This window comes from Trichosurus vulpecula, chromosome 7, assembly GCF_011100635.1.
Source record: "Trichosurus vulpecula isolate mTriVul1 chromosome 7, mTriVul1.pri, whole genome shotgun sequence".
NCBI classification, from domain to species: domain Eukaryota; kingdom Metazoa; phylum Chordata; class Mammalia; order Diprotodontia; family Phalangeridae; genus Trichosurus; species Trichosurus vulpecula.
The window spans coordinates 260,119,666-260,139,893 of record NC_050579.1 but is presented as its reverse complement, the minus strand read 5'-3'; the positions used below and the strand labels follow the sequence as shown (position 1 = coordinate 260,139,893).

Genomic DNA, 20,228 nt, shown 5'->3' with positions numbered 1-20,228 from the left:
TCACGAAAAACATATTTCCTCATTAGCCATGTTGGGGGCGGGGAGGGAAGAGAATAAAATGGAAAAAAAAAGTGCTTCAATCTGCACTCAGGGCATCCGTTCTCGAGCTGATCAAAGCAGTTCAGTTTTTCACGGTCGATTGTTGTTACAATGTTGCTGTTACTGTGCACAATAAGAAACACAGTCGGACAAACACCAGCCCAGTCCTATCGACATCCCCCTCATCCTAAATTAAAAAAAAAACAATACATTTCCTAGCTTTTCCCTAATCTCTTAAAGCGCTAATCCAAAAAAGGGATCAGAGCAACCGCTCCAGTCTAGTTCTATCTTATTGGCTGGTGTCTCCGTCACTCAGCCCAACCTCGGACTCCTGCCTCTCCCATTGCCTCTTCTCCCAGGAGGCGGGTTCCTCTTCTTGTTTTCGGGGTATGATCCAGCCAATGAGAGCGGAGTGAAGGAAGCAGGCTCAGCCAGTACTGCTAGGGCGGCATATTCGAATGCGTTTCCTTCAGGACTGGACTGAGCTTCTCCTTCTCCTTACACTGAGGTGGTGGCTACGCTGAGAAGCAGTAGCGGAGACCCGAATGTAGGTAGTCGGGCTGGCGGGCGGGCGCGGACCTGGCGGTTAGCCCAACCCCAGGGCTGGGAGTGGGGGGTAAGGAAACGGGGTGGGGGAGGGGCGGAGAAACGGGTTAACGCGGAGCGCGGGGCTCCGAGGCTGTTCACCGGGCTGCGCCCGCACTCTGCTGCTGGAGCTCGCTGTCCTCTCGCAGACTCGCGGCTCGCTCTGCCCCGGCAGGAGGGCCACGAGGTTCCTGAAGAGGAAGACGCAGTGGAGGCCAAGGCGAGGGGAGCTCTTCTGAGGGCCCCGGGGGCTTCCTCTGTTCTGGAGGAACGGCAGGAGGGGGCCACGGCCCCGCCCTTAGAGAGCCCTTCTCCGCTACCCAGGCTGTTCCTTGGCCAGTCCTTGTCACACCAGCTGCCCCTCCTCCCTGTCCCCTTCTTCCTCTCCCCCTCCCCTTTCTCTCGTCCTCTCCTGTCCCTCACCTCCTCTCCCCCGCTCCGCCTTCTCTCTCCTCCCTCGCCCTCTCCCCTCCCCCCTTTCTTTCCCTCTTCTCTCTCCCACTTCCCCCCCTCCCCTCACGCTTGTCTCCCCTCTCTCCCTCTCCCTCCCCATCCACCCTCTCCCTCCCCTTCACCTCTCCCCTTCCTTCCCCTCTTTCCCTCTCCTAGACTACCCTTCATTAATATTTAACTCTTCTAGAGTCAGGTTCAGGCTCGTCCATTTCTTCCGGTGGTTGGAGCCAGTACTTCCCATTCTAGACTGGTCTGTCTCAAGAAGAGTCCAGTTTTACCCACATGGTCGTTTGTGATGTCAATTTGCTTCCATCCCAGATGGATGTGGGGCACAACTGGAGGGGAAGGGAGCTCTTGTGTCCCTCCACTCCCTCCCCCTCTCTGCCAGCTAGATGGTTAGAGAGAGCTGGACCTGGAGTCAGGAAGACCTGAGTTCAAATTCGGCCTCAGACGCTTACTAGCTGTGTGATCCTGGGCAAATCTGTTGGCCTCAGTGTCTTCAACTTTAAAGTGGGGAATCATAATAACATCTTATCATAGTAGGTGCTTAATAAATGGTTCCTCCCTGGCACATCACATACACTTAACCGTGGTCTGCATGGGGATAAAGAGCAACCAAGGGAAGGATTGATATATACATTAATACTGGGCTCTTCTCAGCCCCAGTGAACATAGGAGAGGGAAAATGTTGGAGTATGTAGCATATTGGAAAAATCCAAGTACTCGGGTTTGAAATCCACCCCCAATGCTTGTGTAGACAGGGAAGATCACTTAAACTTCTCTGAGCTTGAGTTTCCTAATCTGTAAAATAGAGATGATAAGCCTGCAGTATTTATCCCTTAAATTTGTTAGATATTCAAATAAGAACTCTAAGGTGCTTTGCTAACCCTCAAAGTGCTATGTAAATGTCATTATTATTAAGGCTAGGTGGCTCCATTTGTAGATCATAGAATGACAGAATTGGAAGGACTTTAGAAATCATTATCTAGTCCAGTCACCTCTTTTGATGAATAAGAAAATTGAGCCCCAGAAAGGTGAAATGACCTTTACAGCATCGCAATCTGATGGAGCCCAGATTTTCAGTATGTTTTCTATTGTTCCATCATGTTGCTCATCTTTCTGCTCTGTTTCTTTTTCCTACCCAGAATTCCCTCCACCCTGCCTTCCTTTGCAAGATGTCAGAGAAGAATACCCACCTAGGATCTTACAGCTCATCCTTGGTAAGGGGACGTGTGGGAAGTTTATATACGACATCTGAGAGTAGTGTTTTCTAACACCTGGGTTACTCTCAGGGGCCTCTGGGTGATTTTATTTCATTTAATTTTTAAAAATATGTGATGTTTAAAAAGTTTGAGAGACATAGTTTCTGGGTAGTTAATCATTTTATTCATCATGCTAGCAATAATTAATAAAAGGGATCAGTGACATTCTCAAAAGCCAAAGACCCCTCATGGAACCCACACAACTCTTATGTGCCCTTGGAAGAGTAGGTGTTCCTGAAGGTGGCAATTGACTCTGGTTAAATAATGAAAAGAATGAATATTTTGATGAGAGGTGGAACTCTTTTAATGACTTTTATCTTGGCATTTACTTCCCAACCACCCCGGGTCTTAAGCAGTCTAATCAAAGAATTTATCTCCACCCAAACCTGAGTAGAACACAATGTGTTTGCCCACCTGGATTGAGTCTGAACCAGGTTGAGGAGGAAGTTAATCCAGTTTCATCAGCGATGTCTTTTAGATGCTGGCTTGGCCTACTAGAGAATAAGGTTTCAGAAGGGGATAAATCCCATGTCTCCCCAGTATTAACAGTTAGTTATTTAATAATCATTTCTCTCGAATAAAAATATGATATAGCAGTGGGGTCCCCATTAGGTCTGAGGATTGAATCACCAAAAGGCATATTGCTTTGAAATGCCAGCAAGCTGTGGGAAAGGAAAAACATGGCAGCATCTCCTGGCCTGTTAATTGATTGAGTCAGGCTTTGCAATGAACTGGTCAGTCACGCTCAACCTGTTGGAGACTTCTGGTCTAGGTATAGGATGTGATAAGAAGTGCTACAAGCTAAATTCAACGAAGAATCTTTTGGAGCACCTCCTACGTACAAGGTACCATACTAAGTGTTGGGGATAGATAAAAAGACAAAAATACAAAAACAGTTCCTTCCTTCAAGGTGGTTATATTTTGTAAATGAAGGCAGATTTAAAAATTGTTTAAATAAATTAATGTACAAATAACATTATAATGGATTATATTAAGGAGATATCCTTAACATTTTGAGGTTGGCGTTTTGAAATGTTTCTCATGAAACGTCCCTTAGTATTGTAAGAATACTGGGATAGGTGAACCATTAGTTAAACCTAGGTTATAATTTGTTCTTATGAACACTAAGTTGGTAAGGAGAGAAAGAGAAATGAGCTAAACACGAGACTGCATCCCATTTAGTGGAACTACTGGCCCAAATATTGTAGGGCGTCCGCTTGTCCTTTCATACACGTACAATTTTCAGAATATAAAAAAAGTACATAGACCCCAGGTGAAGAACCCCTACTCTAAATGCTTCATAGGAGATTCCCCCCAAGATATCTCCAGTCCAGTGCTACATGACTAGTCCACCTCCTTTTGTAGTTATATACCTCTTTAATATCTTTTACACCTCCTCTCTTGTATAATCCTTCACTGTTAATGTGTTGCGGCCTTATTTGTGTCCACGTTGCACATTTCCGTGGCTCACAGTAATATGGTATGACCAGAAGAATGTTGATAAAGCTTTTTTTCCCTACAAATAAGTTTAGTGTCCTTAAAAGGTCTATATAGTTTCCCAATGACAATCCAGTCTGCTTTCCTCCTACTACTCAATTCTGGGGACAGTTCTTTATATATCTACCAAGCTATGTGTGGTAGTCCTCTGCAGATCCTCAGGGCATTGCCCTTTGCCTTGTTGGTTCTCCCAAAGGACTATCAGGCCTTTCTATCCACCTTTCAGCTGAACTCACCTACATGTAGTGTCTCCAGCAATTAGACTGTGAGCTCCTTGGGAGCAAGGATTGTTTTCCTTTTCTATTTCTATGTCCAGTGCTTGGTATGTAAATAGTAAGTGTTTAATGTTTTTTCATCCATTCATTAATGGACAATAGGCATTTGTATTAGCAAAGCAGTAACACAATATAAACAATAATTGTAAACATGCCTATGTAGTTCTATATTGCAAAGCATAAGAGGCTCTCCCTATAGAAGGTAGAAGAAGTAAACCATTTATTCAGACACCAGAGAACCAGATCCCAAAACCAGTAAGTCCAACCCATCCAAGCAGCAGGAAAATTCTGGAACCAGTAGGTCTACCTTATGATAACTGCAAAGAACCTAAAACAACATCACAGCAGGGAACCAAGCCATCCCATAGCTTTCTGGCCCCCTGCTAGGTTCTTGCCACCAACAAATACTGCACAGCTAGCACACATCTGCTCTCTCCCTCAGCTCTAACCCCTCTCAGCATTTCCTGCTCCACCCTTTCCTGTTCCTCTTGTTCTGTGAGCTCCAAGTGACTTAGGCCTCCTGTGACATAAGCAGGTCACTTGGGCCCATTAATGGGTGGGAAAGATCTTCAAATTTAAATTACCATTACAGTATTCTTCATTCACTGGGTGAATTCACTATGTGAATAGTTAGTCTGATCTCTTAAGTCTCCTGAAGTAGTCTAGATCTTGATGTAATTGGCAAAAATAAGCATTTGGATGACCTTACCATCTATAGGAAATATGCCTTTCATTTCAACTGCAGTGGACATCCTCCATGTCAGTGATAAACATATTTGTTGAAAGTTTCTCTCTTTAATGTCTTGTCAATTATTAATAATCAAAAGGTAAAACAAAATTCTGTTACATCTTTGAAAGTCTCTCATATGACTTCAAAAAATACTTGGCCCATTGTTGGAAGACAACTTTTTTGTTTTATTTCGGTGGGGTTTTTTGTTACATTTTGCTTTATTGAACCACACTGTTTTTATAGTCAAGAAACTAACAATGGAATCTTGTATTTTCTGCATCTTCGACTAATTGTGTATAACTGAAGGTAATGTCTATAGTAGAATCTGCTGAAGCTTGCGTATGGTCTCTCCATCAATGATGTCCTTAATACCTGTGCAGATTTTCTAGTCCAGTTACTCTACTATATATGGTTTCCTCAGTGCTGTTCCTATTTCCACAAATAACACCTTGAGAATTGTAATGTTAGTTTCCAAAAGTAGTGGCTTCATTGTCACTGATGAAGAAAGTAGTTTGTAATTGAAATCTCCATTTTCATCCTTAAGTTCTCTAACCCCGACTTAATTGGACCTCTTGCCAAACTTTCTATGATTTTTCCCCCTCCATTGTCCTTTCTACTTTGAACGAGATAATTCTCATGATATTCCGACATTTTCCTCAAACATTTTACAAACCTGGCTACAGTGGGTTTGGCTTCTTTTCATCTCCTGGTAATTTATATTAGTTAAACTTTCTTGTGTCTAAATGCCCCATGACAAATTTATATGAGCACATGGATAGGTAATGATCTGCATCAATGAAGGGCATACCTCCATTAATGAAATAAAAGATTTATTGGTGTAGAAATTTCTTTTTCATTGATTTAGATTTTTGTTCTGCCTGTACACAGTAGATTATTGGCAGCTACTTCTTTTCTGTCTGTTAACATGTAAGCAGTTTGTGATGTTATTTGGTGTTTGCCATGTTCAACACCTGATCACTCCCTTCTTAAAGACAGTACCCGTGGTTTGTAGGTGTGAGGCTTCAGTAGGGACTATAAGCCTTTGGGGGTTCTTGTTTCATATTCTTGAACTATGTTTTCCAACATAGTTTTTTGCCATTTTCTGATATTCTATCTTTGCATGATGTCACTAAGTATTACAGTACATATTGAGTATCATAGTACAAATTAAAATTTGGAGTTCTTTGTAGAATTTCTTCACCTTCTCATTCTCAGCAACAATTGTTGGCACGTAAGCTACAGTTTTCATGTTCTTTTTTGTAGATGTTTGTGAGCACAGCAACATGAAACGAGCAAATGTGCCACAAACTGATGTTTCTTACTGCTTTTGGACGCAGGATAAAACCAACTTCACTAGTTCCTTCGTTTGCCTCTCCAAAGACAACTTCTTTTTGTCTTTAAGTAATGTAGGGTGAAAATAGCATATGACTCATATTATCTAGGTAAATATAAGTGTTGGGAGCAGCAGCTTGGAATCCTACTTACACAATTGTAGGATTGAAAGGGGTCTTGAAGGTCATGTAGTTCAGCCCCTGCCCAAAGCATAAATCACTGAAAAGTGATTATCCGGTCACAGCTTTAAAGACCCTTAGTGATAAATGGGGAAATGCCCTTTAGATCAGGAATAAGTTGTAGGATCCCTTAAGAAATAAAGAAGGAGAGCACACAGGGGCTATAACAGCTGGGATTGCTACCTTTTCTCTACATTTCTACCAGGTAATGAGGAATGAAGAGACATACCTGCGCGCACATGCACACACACGCACACGTACGTCAGCTCTCCATCATCCCCCAAATTCTTGCTAATTTGCTTTTCCCCCAGCATCAGTCCAGCCTGAATGCCCTGCCCTTGCGGATACTGCGGAAAGAGATAGCCACTCCCTCTTCCACCCTTCTCATGAATCGTTCCAGACCTGTTCTAGAGCCTCCAAGCAGCCAGCCAGCAGGTACCTTGGGGTTTGAGGGAAGACTCTGGAGGTGGAAGGTGACAAGCTCAGGGAAGACATAGTCCTGTAATGTGAGGGATTTGAAATGGGGCAGAAGATGTTCAGGCCAAAAAGGCTATTGACTTTTTTATCTTCCCAGCTGTACCTGGCAGGATAGGGGCGGATAGCAGCAATGTGAAGACCCTCCCAGTGTAAGTGTGCCAGGCCTGAGGATTGGATCCTTAAGTATGGATTCATAAGATGGGGGATGGGGGGGGGGGAGGTACACACCTGAGGGGAATAGAGATAAAACCTCAGAAGAATCTAGGGATAGTATATCTTGAATACTGGGGATATAGGTGCCTGAGTCTGTGCCAAGAGGGAGGCCTGGTTTACAGTGGGGGAAAAGGGATGAAGATGGACTGGGAGGTTAAACAACTGCCCCTTCCTCTAAGCTGGCTTTTACCCTTCACCCCTCAGGCGTCATTTCAAAATTGATGATTTTGAAATTGGGCGGCCGCTGGGTAAGGGCAAGTTTGGGAATGTGTACCTGGCTCGGGAAAAGAACAGCCAGTTCATTGTGGCGCTGAAGGTTCTCTTCAAGTCTCAAATGGAGAAGGAGGGTGTGGAACACCAGCTTCGAAGAGAGATTGAGATCCAGTCTCATCTCCGGTATGGTTGAGTTCTTGCTGCCTTCCCCTTCCTCCCTCCTGGCTTCCTTTTCTGCACTAGCACCCCCATTTCTCCCTTTGTCTTCCCACCATCCCCACTGTTCCTTGAATCCCATTTTATCCACCTATTCCATGTTTTTCTAGATGTCAACACCCTCCCCCCCCGCCCCGTATTTATCCCTTTAAGGAGCTGTCTTTGTCTCTGCTGGGGCAAGGGCCTCTTGGTGCTGCTGTTTTCCCTTGCTCTTTGCTACACATTTGTGGACTAGTTATTAATTTGTCTCAGTATTGAGTGCAGTTTTCCCAATGCCGTTACCCAAATGACCTGTTTCCTGGTGTCTGGTGTGGTATAGTGAAAAGCAAAGGAGACGGTGGATTACATGGTTATAGGGTTAGGACCGGAAAGAACCTTGGAGATTATCTATCCCAACACCCTTCGCTTTACAGATGAGGAAACTGAGGTGTAGGAAGAAAGAAGAAGCATTTATTAAGCACTTAGTACATGCCAGGTGTTGTGCTAAGCGCTGGAAATACAAACGTGCATCCGTAGTCTGCGTCACAGCGTTGTCAGGAAGAAGCTCTTGCATGGTCTTTAAACACTACGTGGATGTTCGTCGCTGTTATTACTCGGTTGTTTTGCCTCCTTTTTCCCAGGCACCCCAACATCCTTCGCCTCTACAATTACTTTCATGACCGCAGTCGGGTTTACCTGATTCTGGAGTACGCGCCTCGGGGTGAACTCTACAAGGAGCTGCAGAAGAGCCACACGTTTGACCAGCAGCGCACAGCCACGGTCCGGCAGTGCTGGGGGACAGCTGAGGATGGATATAGGGCCCTGCTAATGCGTAGGATGGGGATGTGAGTTAGATTGCCTGTCTTGAGCTGTTCTCTCATTTGCTCCTAGATCATGGAGGAGCTGGCAGATGCCTTGATCTACTGCCATGGGAAGAAAGTGATTCACAGAGACATTAAACCTGAGAATCTCCTCATGGGACTTCGAGGAGAGCTCAAGATTGCTGACTTCGGCTGGTCTGTCCACGCCCCTTCCCTTAGGTATGACCAGAGGAAAGGATACTGGGAACCATAATGGGACAGGGATATGTCTTAATAGGGCTGCAGATGTTGACATGAAGTCCAGAGGATGGGTTATAGGTAGTAATTCTTCCCTGCACCCTCTCTTAGGAATCTGCCTTTATGTGTGCCTGTTCTTCTCTCATCTCATTGCTTTTTGCCAAGAACTAGGAGAAGAGAGAATTTCTCTGTTTCTGGTACCATTATCCAACATCTTCCCCAATTTAGGAGGAAGACAATGTGTGGGACCCTAGATTATCTTCCCCCTGAAATGATTGAAGGACGTACACATGATGAAAAGGTGGATCTTTGGTGCATTGGAGTGCTGTGCTATGAACTATTAGTGGGAAATCCTCCCTTTGAAAGCTCCTCTCACAGTGAGACCTATAGACGAATCACCAAGGTATGGATAAAGGTGGGGTGATGGGAGTCACCAGCAGCCTAACTGGTACATAGGGTTGGAGGTGGGAGCGGGGCATGGAAAAGATTCAGTAAGATCCTCATTACGGTTACACAAGTTCTGGATTGGGAACTGAGTAGCTTCAGGTTGATCAAAATCCCCCTTATATGATTTCATTTAATTCCAGCTGGTGTTGTGGGTACCCGCTAAAGGTCTGTTGGTTTGAATAATGTCTCATTCTGCCTTCATTTTTCCACTTTAAAAGGTGGACCTGAAATTGCCTTCATCTCTGCCTTCTGGAGCCCAGGACTTGATCTCTAAGCTGCTCAGACATAACCCCTCAGAACGACTCCCCCTCACTCAGGTCTTGGAGCACCCCTGGGTACAGGCCCATTCCCGGAGAGTGCTTCCTCCTTGTTCCTCCCATCCTGCCCGCTGAACATAGACCCTTGTAGCAAGAGTCCAGGGAATCATGGGGACCCACTCTGTTGAACAGAATGGCAGTTTCTCTAGTTCTTTGGCCAAAAGTTATTGTACAGTTGTGTGGAAAACTTTGACCGTTTCTCTAGCGCCTTGCCAAATGTTGCTTAAGATATTATATGTAGATTGGTGTATGTTTTGTATGTCAAAGTGGAATAAAAGGGAAGAGGGCAGCTCCCTGACTTCTTTCTCTTTCGTCATTATTTCCTCTAACTTCAAAGACTGTTTAATAAAGACTTAAATGTTTTTTGTATGTGTAAGATTAGTGTGAAGATTGATCGTGAAGCTGGAGAGTGACATCCATCCCACCCCCTCAATAAAGTCTGAAGGAAAAGGTCTGTGCAAGCCAGAGTCAGGGAATCGCATTCCATGGCTGATCACTCAGTGCTGCCCTTAAAAACTTCTGGACCTTCTTGGTCAGTCATAACCCTGAGTTACTGGCACCATCCATTTTCTCTTCCCTTCTCGTGCCCAGAATATATGGGCAAAGTCATAGAACCATATAAAACTACACTCTGTATAATCATATTAATTTCAACTAGATCTCAATACTATTTGACAATCTTTTATGATTTGATTATCTGAGCATGTTCCCATAGCAGCTCTGCCACTGTATCCAAGCCTCCAGGAACCCCAGCTTTTCACAGACCATTGACCCTCCTTTAACTGAAGAAAGAAGAGCCCTCAGTTCCAATCCCTTCCATTGTCTCATCCAACCTTTTATCCTTTTGACTCATTACCTATCGCCCCTAACCTAGTCTAGGCCTACATCACCTCACACTTTCTCACATTTAATTTCCATCAACTGCCTCCAGTCTTCTCTCCCAGAAACCAATTAACTCAGTTATCAAGTGAACTAATTATGCTCAACACCTACTACATTCTAGGCAGTAGAAAAGTTAGAATCCCCACCCACAGGTCTAGTAGAGGGGGAAGGACCTTGAGACAATTATACAAGATAGACTATGATGAAGTGTCATATCAAGAGGTGAGACCAAGTCTAAGGCAGAGCTGGAGTCTTGCAATGTGAAGTGTAAATCTAAGTTTACTGAATTGGTGGTCGTGAGCACTGAACATTGGCCTTTGTAGCAAGATTCCAGTGAGGGGTTTTGTTACGAAACCTTCATGGAGACCCACTCAGTTGAACAGAATGCAGAGTTTGTCTGGTTCTCTGGGCAAAAATTATCATACCCATGTATAGAAAACTTTGACACATATCTTTAGTGCCTTGCCAAATTTTGTTTAGCTATTCCCCAATAAGTGAGCACCACCTAAGTTCCCAGGTTTTTGCTATTACTAAGAGAGCTGCCATAAATGTTTTTGTACATTTTACTCTTTGGTATAGGCCCAGTTGCAGCGTCACTGGAACAAAAATAACTTGTAGGGCATAGTTTCAAACTGCATTCTAGAATGGCTGGACCAGTAACCCCTTCAACATCTGTTATTTTCTTCTTTTGTCATCTTTGCTACTCTTATTGGTGTAAGGTTTCACCTCATAGTTTCAGCATGAATTTCAGCCACTAATAATAAATTTTGGGTTTGGGCTTGGGTTTTATTTTTTTTGGCTGTCCCTCTATTTGTGTGTTTCTTTTTTTAAAAAATTTATTTAATATATTTAGTTTTCAGCATTGATTTTCACAAAAGTTTGAATTACAAATTTTTTCCCCATTTCTACCCTCCCCCCCACTCCAAGATGGCGTATATTTTGGTTGCCCCGTTCCCCAGTCAGCCCTCCCATCTGTCAGCCCACTTCCCTCTTATCCCCCTTTCCCTTCTTCTCTTGTAGGGCAAGATAAATTTCTATGCTCCATTGCCTGTGTATCTTATTTCCTAGTTGCATGAAAAACTCTTTTTTGTTGGTGTTTTTGAACATCTGTTTTTAAAACTGAGTTCCAAATTCTCTCCCCTCTTCCCTCCCCACCCACCCTCCCTAAGAAGGCAAGCAATTCAACATAGGCCACATGCGTATCATTATGTAAAACCCTTCCACAATACTCATGTTGTGAAAAATTAACTGTTTTGCTCCTTCCTAACCTATCCCCCTTTATTGAATTTTCTCCCCTGACCCTATCCCTTTTTGAAAATGTTTGTTTTTGATTACCTTCTCCCCCCGTCTGCCCTCCGTTCTATCATCCCCCCTTTTTTATCTTCTTCCTCCTTCTTTCCTGTGGGGTAAGATACCCAGTTGAGTGTATATGGTATTCCCTTCTCAGGTCAAATCCGATAAGAGCAAGATTTACTCATTCCCCCTCACCTGCCCCCTCTTCCCTTCCTACAGAACCACTTTTTCTTACCACTTTTATGTGAGATAATTTACCCCATTCTATCTCTCCCTTTCTCCCTCTCTCTCAATATATTCCTCTCTTATCACTTATATTGATTTTATTTTTTTAGATATCATTGCTTCATATTCAACTCACCCTGTGCCCTTCGTGTGTGTGTGTGTATATATATATATATATATTATATATATATATATACACACATACATAGACACATACATATGTATATATATGTATACACACACACACATATATATATATATATATATATGCTTATTTCTTTCAGCTACTATGACATTGAGGTCTGATAAATCATACACATCATCTTTCTATGTAGGAATGTAAACAAAACAGTTCAACTTTAATAAGTCCCTTATGATTTCTCTTTCTTGTTTACCTTTTCATGCTTCTCTTGATTCTTGTGTTTGAAAGTCAAATTTTCTATTCAGCTCTGGTCTTTTCATTGAGAAAGCTTGAAAGTCCTCTATTTTATTGAAAATCCATATTTTGCCTTGGAGCGTGATACTCAGTTTTGCTGGGTAGGTGATTCTTGGTTTTAATCCTAGCTCCACTGACCTCCGGAATATCCTATTCCAAGCCCTTCGGTCCCTTAATGTGGAAACTGCCAGATCCTGTGTTATCCTGATTATTTTTCCACAATATTCAAATTGTTTCTTTCTGGCTGCTTGCAGTATTTTCTCTTTGACCTGGGAGCTCTGGAATTTGGCGACAATGATCCTAGGAGTTTTCTTTTTGGGATCTTTTTGAGGAGATAACCTGTGGATTCTTTCAATTTCTATTTTATCCTCTGGCTCTAGAATATCAGGGCAATTCTCCTTGATAATTTCTGGAAAGATGATGTCTAGGCTCTTTTTTTGATCATGGCTTTCAGGTAGTCCAATAATTTTTAAATTATCTCTCCTGGATCTATTCTCTAGGTCAGTGGTTTTTCCAATGAGATATTTGACATTGTCTTCCATTTTTTCATTCCTTTGGTTCTGTTTTATAATATCTTGATTTCTCCTAAAGTCACTAGCTTCCACTTGCTCCAATCTAATTTTTAAGGTAGTATTTTCTTCAGTGGTCTTTTGGACTTCCTTTTCCCTTTGGCTAATTCTGCCTTTCAAGGCATTCTTCTCCTCATTGGCTTTTTGGAGCTCTTTAGACATTTGAGTTAGTCTATTTTTTAAAGTGTTGTTTTCTTCAATATTTTTTTCAGTTTTTTTTGGGGTCTCCTTCAGCAAGTCATTGACTTGTTTTTCATGGTTTTCTTGCATCCTTCTCATTTCTTGTCCCAATTTTTCCTCTACTTCTCTAACTTGCTTTTCCAACTCCTTTTTGAGCTCTTCCGTGGCCTGAGACCAGTTCATGTTTTTCTTGGAGGCTTTTGGTGTAGGCTCTTGGACTTTGTTGACTTCTTCAGGCCGTATATTTTGGTCTTTGTGGCCAAAGAAGGATTCCAAAGTCTGAGACTGAATCTGGGTGTGTTTTCTCTGCCTGGCCATGTTCCCAGACAACTTACTTGACCCTTGAGTTTTTCGTCGGGGTATGACTGCTTGTAGAGCAGAGTACTTTGTTCCAAGCTTGAGGGGATGCGCTGTTGATTTCAGAGCTATTTCTATACAGCCAGCTCTGCCACCCCAGCACTCCTCCTTCCTTAAGAACCACCAACCCAGACCTGACACAAATCTTCAGCAGACTGCACTCCTGCTCTGATCTGCCACTTAATTCCTCCCACCACGTGGGCCTGGGGCCAGAAGTAACTGCAGCTGTAGTTCTGTAGCTGCACCTCCCCTGCTGCCCCTGGGGCAGTGACCAAACCACAAACTCTGTCCCCCGCAGCTTTTCCCAATAACCTTCTCTGTTGTCTTTGGTGTTTATGGGTTGAGAAGTCTGGTAACTGCTACAGCTCACTGATGCAGGGTGCTGGGGCCTGTCCTGCCCAGCTCCTGGTCTAGTTGGTCCTGCCACTACCCACGCTGAGCTCTGCTCCCTTCCACTCCGTGCGCGATCGACCTCATCCTGCGACCATCCAGGCTGTCCTGGGCTGGATCCCTGCTTCCCTCTGCTATTTTGTGGGTTCTGCAGTTCTAGAATTTGTTCAGAGCCATTTTTTATAGGTTTTTGGAGGGATGTGGTGGGGAGCTCATGCAAGTCCCTGCTTTCCAGCCACCATCTTGGCTCCACCCCCAATGTCATATATCTATTTGTGTGTTTCTAGTGAGGAATGCCCTCTCCCAGTGCAGATCAGTAACTATTCTGCAGCATTAGTCTTAAAGGGTTTCCTGGGACACCAAGAGGTTAAGCAACTCGTGCATGGTCACCCAGCCAGTATATGTCAAAAGTGGGACCTGAGCCCATTTCTTTATTCTGAGGCTAAGAATTCCATTTTGTTTTTCTGCCCTTCCAGACTCAGGGTGATGGGGAAATGAAAATGGTCAATGTGTAATGCTTGCTGATTTCTGCTACAGTTTGTCCTCTAAAGTGGGAGAGTCTGTCACTGTTAATAGAGGGATAAAATTCCCTCTATTAATAGATATTAATTCCTTTAAGGGTTTTAATAACCATGATAAGCCTTTTTACTGGGATAGGCTTCAACTACCCACCCTAAATACATTTAGCAACTACTTGGTTGCCCAGTGCCATTCTGGCATTTGTATAAAATGTATTTACAAAAGTTACACATGTTGGAAACTGAGCTTCCCTTTTTGGCTTTAAAGGTACATTTTCCACATTTTAAACTTGGTAAATAGGGCTTATGCAGTATTGTTGGGCCATTGAAAGGAAAGTTAGAGCAAAGCAATCTCTTCTAATTGCTTCAGTCATCCACATATGCCATTCCATAGAATGCCCAAGCAAGGTAAGACCCTGGAAGCATATAAGCAACTTTATTTGTGCCATGGAGGGTTGGATTGTAAAAGGCATCTAGACCTATTAGAACCAGAAGATAAAGTGAAAGCAAAAAGAATCCACTGCTCAATTCCTGAAAGAATCTTCCAAATAAAAATGCCCAGGAATGTCACAGCTAAAATCCAGAGCTTCCAGGTCAAAGAAAAAATAGACTACAAGAAGCCAGAAAAGTTTTAGGTACCAAGGATCACAAGAGATTTGAAGGCTAGCAACATAAAGACAGCCTGGAATTATCCTACAAGGGGAGAAAGGGATATTTAATGAAATAGTGGACTTTTAAGCACTCCTGATGAAAAGACCAGAGTTGAGTGTTATTGTCCAGTCATGACCCCATTTGGGGTTTTTTTGGTAAAGATACTGCAGTGGTTTGCCATTTCCTTCTCCAGCTCATTTAACAGGTGAGGAGCGAAAACAAGCAGGTAAGTGACTTGCTCAGGGTCACATAGGACCTGTCTGAGGCCAGATATGAAGTCAGGAAGACTCATCTTCAGGCCCAGCATTCTTATCAACTGTGCCATCTAGCAGGAGTCAAAGAAACCTAGAAAAGTACATTTTAACAACTGGAAGAGACTAATAATGCAGCATTTACATTCTAATGGCAGAAGAATTAGTGTCCTCAGAATCCTAGTGCCTTCTAGGATCATTGAAGGAATTAAATTAGACAAACAGAGGTTCCAGGAGTAGCTTTGTTCTGTTTTGATTATATTAAGAAAAGGGGAGGAGGGCGGGGGGCAGGGAGAGGAGAAAAGGAATGAACTAGAAAAATAAATGAGTACTACCACTACATAAACAGGAAGAAGTGAGTAAAACACGAGCATCACTTTCATCAGAATCAGACAACGAAGGGTTGGGTATGCAAACACAAAGAATTGGGAGTAGAAACACATTAAATCCAACAGGTAAATAGGTAGGACGAGGGAGAGGGGATGAAATGTTGAGGTTAAAAGGGAGAGTAGAATCTGGGAAGAATTAGTAACAAAATAATCTCTGACTTTGGAGGTAAATTGTGTAGAGGGGATCCAAGGAAAAAGAATCGCTAAAAAGCGGTGACTAGGGTCTGAGCAAGAGGAAGAGCAGAGAGAAGTAGATTGCTCCAGTTACTGTCACTAGTGTAGAGGATAGTTCTCTCACTACTTTATTTTAAGAAGGGTAAGGGAAAAGAGAGGAAAAAGGTATAAAAGGATAGGCTTAATAGCTAACATTTATGCAATACTTACTATGTGCCAGGCACCGTGCTATACGTTTTATACATAAATTTCATTTGATAGATGGAGCTGAATATACAATTAATACTCATAACCACGAATACATACGGGATGAACAAAGCAAAATCCAACAATATTTTGTTTACAAAAAACTCACTTGAAACAGGTGAAATAAAAAAATCAAAAGCAGAAATAATGATTTTAGATAAGGCAAGAATAATTTAGACTTGATTAATGTCAACAGGGAAACTACATAATGCTAAAAGGTGCCACAGAAAATGAATATTAATATAACCCTTTCAATGTAACTCAAGCCTAAATAAATCTAAGAAAAAGAGAAGAAAAAACATTAAGAAGTGATAGATCTCTGGCAACTACTGAATGGGAATAGAAAGGGATAGAGAGAGAGAGAGAGATGGATAGAGTGTGTGCATAATCACACATTAAAAAAAAAATTTCACAAGCAACTGCAGAAAAATGGAAATATTAAACATCCTTTACTTACCACAGCGAAATGGTGGTGGTTGTTGTCCTTTGTTCTCGAAGAGGACCAAAATGGCATCACTATGCTAGAGTCAAGTTTCAATATGTCCGACTGTGGCTGATCAGGCCAGTACGAGCTCGGAATGCTCTACCACAAATTGGGCGCAAATAGTCCATGTGAATATTTGGGGGTGGATACGCTAAATTTGTGCATCCTATGTTTCCTTTGAGCTGTTGCAATTCTGCTTTGCTCATAGAGCACAGCACCTTCTCTGACGTGTGCACGCCGTGCTGAGTGGTCCTGTGTCAATGTCTCCCATGCCACACAGTCAATTCCAAAGTTCTTAAGAGATGTCTTGACAGTGTCCTTCTATCACTTCTTCTGAACACCATGTGAATACTTACCTTGTGTGAGTTCTCCATAAAACAGTCTTTTTGGCAAGCATAAATTTTGCATTCGAACAACTTGGCCGGCCCATGGGAGTTGCACTTTCTGAAGCAGAGTTTGAATGCTTGGCAGTTTAGTTTGAATAAGCACCTCAGTATCTGGTACTTTAAACTGCCAAGAGATCTTCAGAATCTTCCTAAGACAATTCAAATGGAAGCAATTCAATTTCCCGGCATGGCGCTGGTAGACTGTCCAGATTTCACAGGCATACAACAATGAAGTCAGCACCACAGCTCTGTAGACCTTCAGTTTGGTAGTCAATCTAATACCTCTTCTCTTCCATACTTTCCTTTGGAGCCTCCCAAACACTGCGCTAGCTCTGGCAATGCATGCATCAGCCTCCTTATCCATGTGTACATCCCTGGAAAGTATACTGACAAGGTGAGTGAACTTATCCACAGTATTTAAAACCTCCATTTGCTGTAACCGATGGTTCCACATACGGATGGTGTGGTGGTAACTGATGGATCACCTGTGTTTCCTTGGTGTTAATTGTTAGGCCACAATTAGCACAAGCAGCAGAGAACTGATCCATGCTTTGTTGCAACTCAGCTTCAGAGTCTGCATTGAATGCACAATCATCTGCAAACAGAAAATCATGCACCAACACTCCACTTTGGTCTTGGCTTGTAGCCTTTTGAAGTTGAAGGATTTACCATCAGTTCGGTAGCTGACCTTGATGCCATATTCATCTTCATTGAAAGCATTTGACAACATGGTGGAAACATCATGTTAAAAAGCACTGGAGCAAGCACACAGCCTTGTTTCACTCCATTGCTGATTGGGAAGGCACGAGAGCATTGTTCATTATCTAGAACCTGGGCAAGCATGTCATCATGAAATTGATGTACAATGTTGATGAACTTCTCCGGGCAACCGAATTTTGACATAATTTTCTATAAGCCCTCATGACTAACAGTATCAAAGGCCTTGGTCAGATCTACAAACATTGTGTACAGACCTCTGTTCTGCTCCGGCATTTCTCCTGGAGTTGTTGGGCAGCAAACACCATATCAACTGTTCCTCAGTCCTTTCTGAATTCACATTGGCTCTCAGGTAGATCAGCCTATTAAGGAGGACTCTGGCAAGAATCTTGCTAGCAATAACTAAGGGAGAGACCCGCCTGTGATTGTCATAGGACAATCTATTTCCTTTACAGAGATGGACAATGGAGGGATCCTTGAATGCTTAGGGGATAACTTCCTCTTGACATATAACCCGGAAAATTTCAGTCAGCTTTTGTATGAGCAGTGGACCTCCTACCTTGTAAATCTCAGCTGGAATAGAATCAGCACCAGGTGCTTTGCCACATGAAAGGAGCCTAATGGCTCAAAACCTCTTCTTCAGTTGGAGCTTCAGCTAGGGAGGGATTGACTTCAACCTGAGGTAAACGGTCAATGGCCTCAGCATTGATTGATAATGATCTGTCGAGAACACTATGGAAGTATTCAGCCTATCTCTCTAAGATCATATCCTTACCACTAATCAATGTGGCTCCATCAGCACTGAGTAGTTGAGATGTGCCATAGGTCTTTGGCCCATAGCCTTCAAGGCATCATAAAAACACTTTGGATTATTACTATCAGCATAAAAGTGAATTTCATCTGCCTTCTTACTGAGCCAAGAATCCTGCATCTCTCTAAGCTTTGCTTGTACTTTATTTTTGATGGAATTAAATGCTGCCTTCTTAGAGATGGATGAACCATTCTGCTGGTAAACCCTGTAGAGTTCTCTTTTTTTCATTTAGCAGCTCCTGAATTTCCCCATCATTTTCATCAAACCAGTCTTGGTGTTTGCGAGTGTTCTCTGACCCAGATGAGCAAATGTAATGCTATACACCAAATCTCTGAAAGCTGCCCACTCCTTTTCTGCTTCATTGTTGCCAACTGTGTGTTGGCTCAATTTTCCTCCAAGTTAGCAACAAATTGTTCCCACTCAGAGAAGAGATCTAATTTGTTGACATTAATTCTTCTGGTAGTCATTTTGCTTTGGAGATGCCACTTTTGTTGAATACGAATATTTAGCTTGGAAAGGATAAGTCTATGATCAGTCCAGCACTCTACACCACACATTGCCTTCATCACTCTCACATCTTGTCTGTCTCTTGTCCTTACAATCACACAGTCTATTAAGTGCCAATATTTGCTGGAAGGGTGCATCCATGAAGTATTATTGCATTTAGGTAAACAGAAGACAGCATTGGTGATGAGAAGGTCATGAGCTGCACAAGTCTTCAGTAGTAAGTGACCACTGCTGTTGCTGTTTCCAACTCCATTCCTCCCTAGGACTCCCTGCCAAGTCTGGCAGTCTGAGCCTACTCTAGCATTAAAGTCACCCAGAATTATAAGCTTGTCTTATTTTGGCACATTGATGATAAGGGTCTCCAGGTCTTTTTCTTTGATCTCATCAGGGTTCATCATGGTGGGAGCATAGGCATTGATGATAGTGGTGTAACATTTTCCTGCAAGTGGCAATCACATTGTCATGAGCCTGTCATTCATTGCAAAACCTATGCCAGCTTCATGGTGCTCCCCTTCACTGCGGCCACTACAGAAAAACACGTATCCAGCTCCAACTTCAGTAAGCTGGCCTTTATGTGCCAGCCTTGTTTCACTCAGGGCTGGTATTTGGATTAGATATCTGCTGAGTTCTCTTGCAACAAGAGCTGTTTGTCTTTCAGGTCTACTGGATTTTATGTTGTCTATAAGTGTGCACACATTTCATGTGCCAGTGGTAAGTGGAATCATCTTCACAGGTGTTTTTATACATTTTTTTTGTGTTTCGACCACAGAGTGGGATTCCCCACCTGCCATGGCAAGCACACAATTTTTAGGGCACCTTTTCTAGTCCTTTCCTCACACCAGGGGGTGAGCAGTGTGATCCTTAAAAGGCTGCTCAGACACCCAGGGGGCTGCCAAATCCCACTGCTGCTTCCAGTGAGAAACAACCCTATGGTCTGGGCTGCCTGTCTGCAGGATTGTGACTATAGCTCCCAGTGTATCTATACCTGCTGCTTCATCACTTGCCTGTCACCACAGGACTTTGAGATAGGTATAATGGTAAAATGGTATAGGTGATGTCTTTTGATTTCTGCGTATATTAGATTTAAGTGAGGCAGAGTTGCACAAAGTCATGAGCCTCATTCTCTCCTCCAGAGTCATCACAGTCCAGTGGCAGGACAGGATCAAGATGACTGGTGATAGCTCAAGATGCAGTGGATGACCTTTGCATGTTTGATGTCTAACCAATCTCTAAGTGCTCCACAGCATCTGCTTCAGCTGTCTTTATGGCCATTGGAACAAATTGTTCTCATCTGCCCATTCTGTCAGGGGAAGTCTTCACATGCTTGGGGTAGACAACCCCCTAACTCACCAATGGGTTTGAAACCCCTCAGTTAACCTCAACTTGGTTTAGCCCAGCTGGCGAAACAGTTTGCTGGGGTGTGGCCGCTGTGCAAGCTAAAGTTTTTTGGAGCCACAGGTGAGAGTTGGGTGGAACAGGTAGGTGGATGC

The 20,228-nt window shown here is 43.0% G+C and overlaps 1 protein-coding gene across 1 annotated transcript; it reads left to right on the top strand.

The window, feature by feature from the left end:
* The first annotated feature begins 462 nt into the window (after positions 1-462).
* AURKB (aurora kinase B) lies at positions 463-9,579 on the top strand. The gene is made up of 9 exons (XM_036767640.1): positions 463-586; positions 2,223-2,297; positions 6,664-6,787; positions 6,927-6,978; positions 7,247-7,438; positions 8,092-8,230; positions 8,342-8,490; positions 8,737-8,911; positions 9,174-9,579. The coding sequence occupies exons 2-9, from the start codon at positions 2,253-2,255 to the stop codon at positions 9,345-9,347; spliced, it is 1,050 nt and encodes a 349-aa protein (XP_036623535.1). The 5' UTR covers positions 463-586; positions 2,223-2,252; the 3' UTR covers positions 9,348-9,579.
* Positions 9,580-20,228: the final 10,649 nt, after the last annotated feature.

What these genes read in the sequence shown, in the direction of transcription:
- AURKB (XM_036767640.1), top strand. Translation starts at nt 2,253, where the DNA reads ATGTCAGAGAAGAATACCCACCTAGGATCTTACAGCTCATCCTTG. An exon ending in AATGTGAAGACCCTCCCAGT is followed by an intron (nt 6,979 to 7,246) that starts GTAAGTGTGCCA and finishes TTCACCCCTCAG; the next exon opens with GCGTCATTTCAAAATTGATG. An exon ending in ACCAGCAGCGCACAGCCACG is followed by an intron (nt 8,231 to 8,341) that starts GTCCGGCAGTGC and finishes ATTTGCTCCTAG; the next exon opens with ATCATGGAGGAGCTGGCAGA.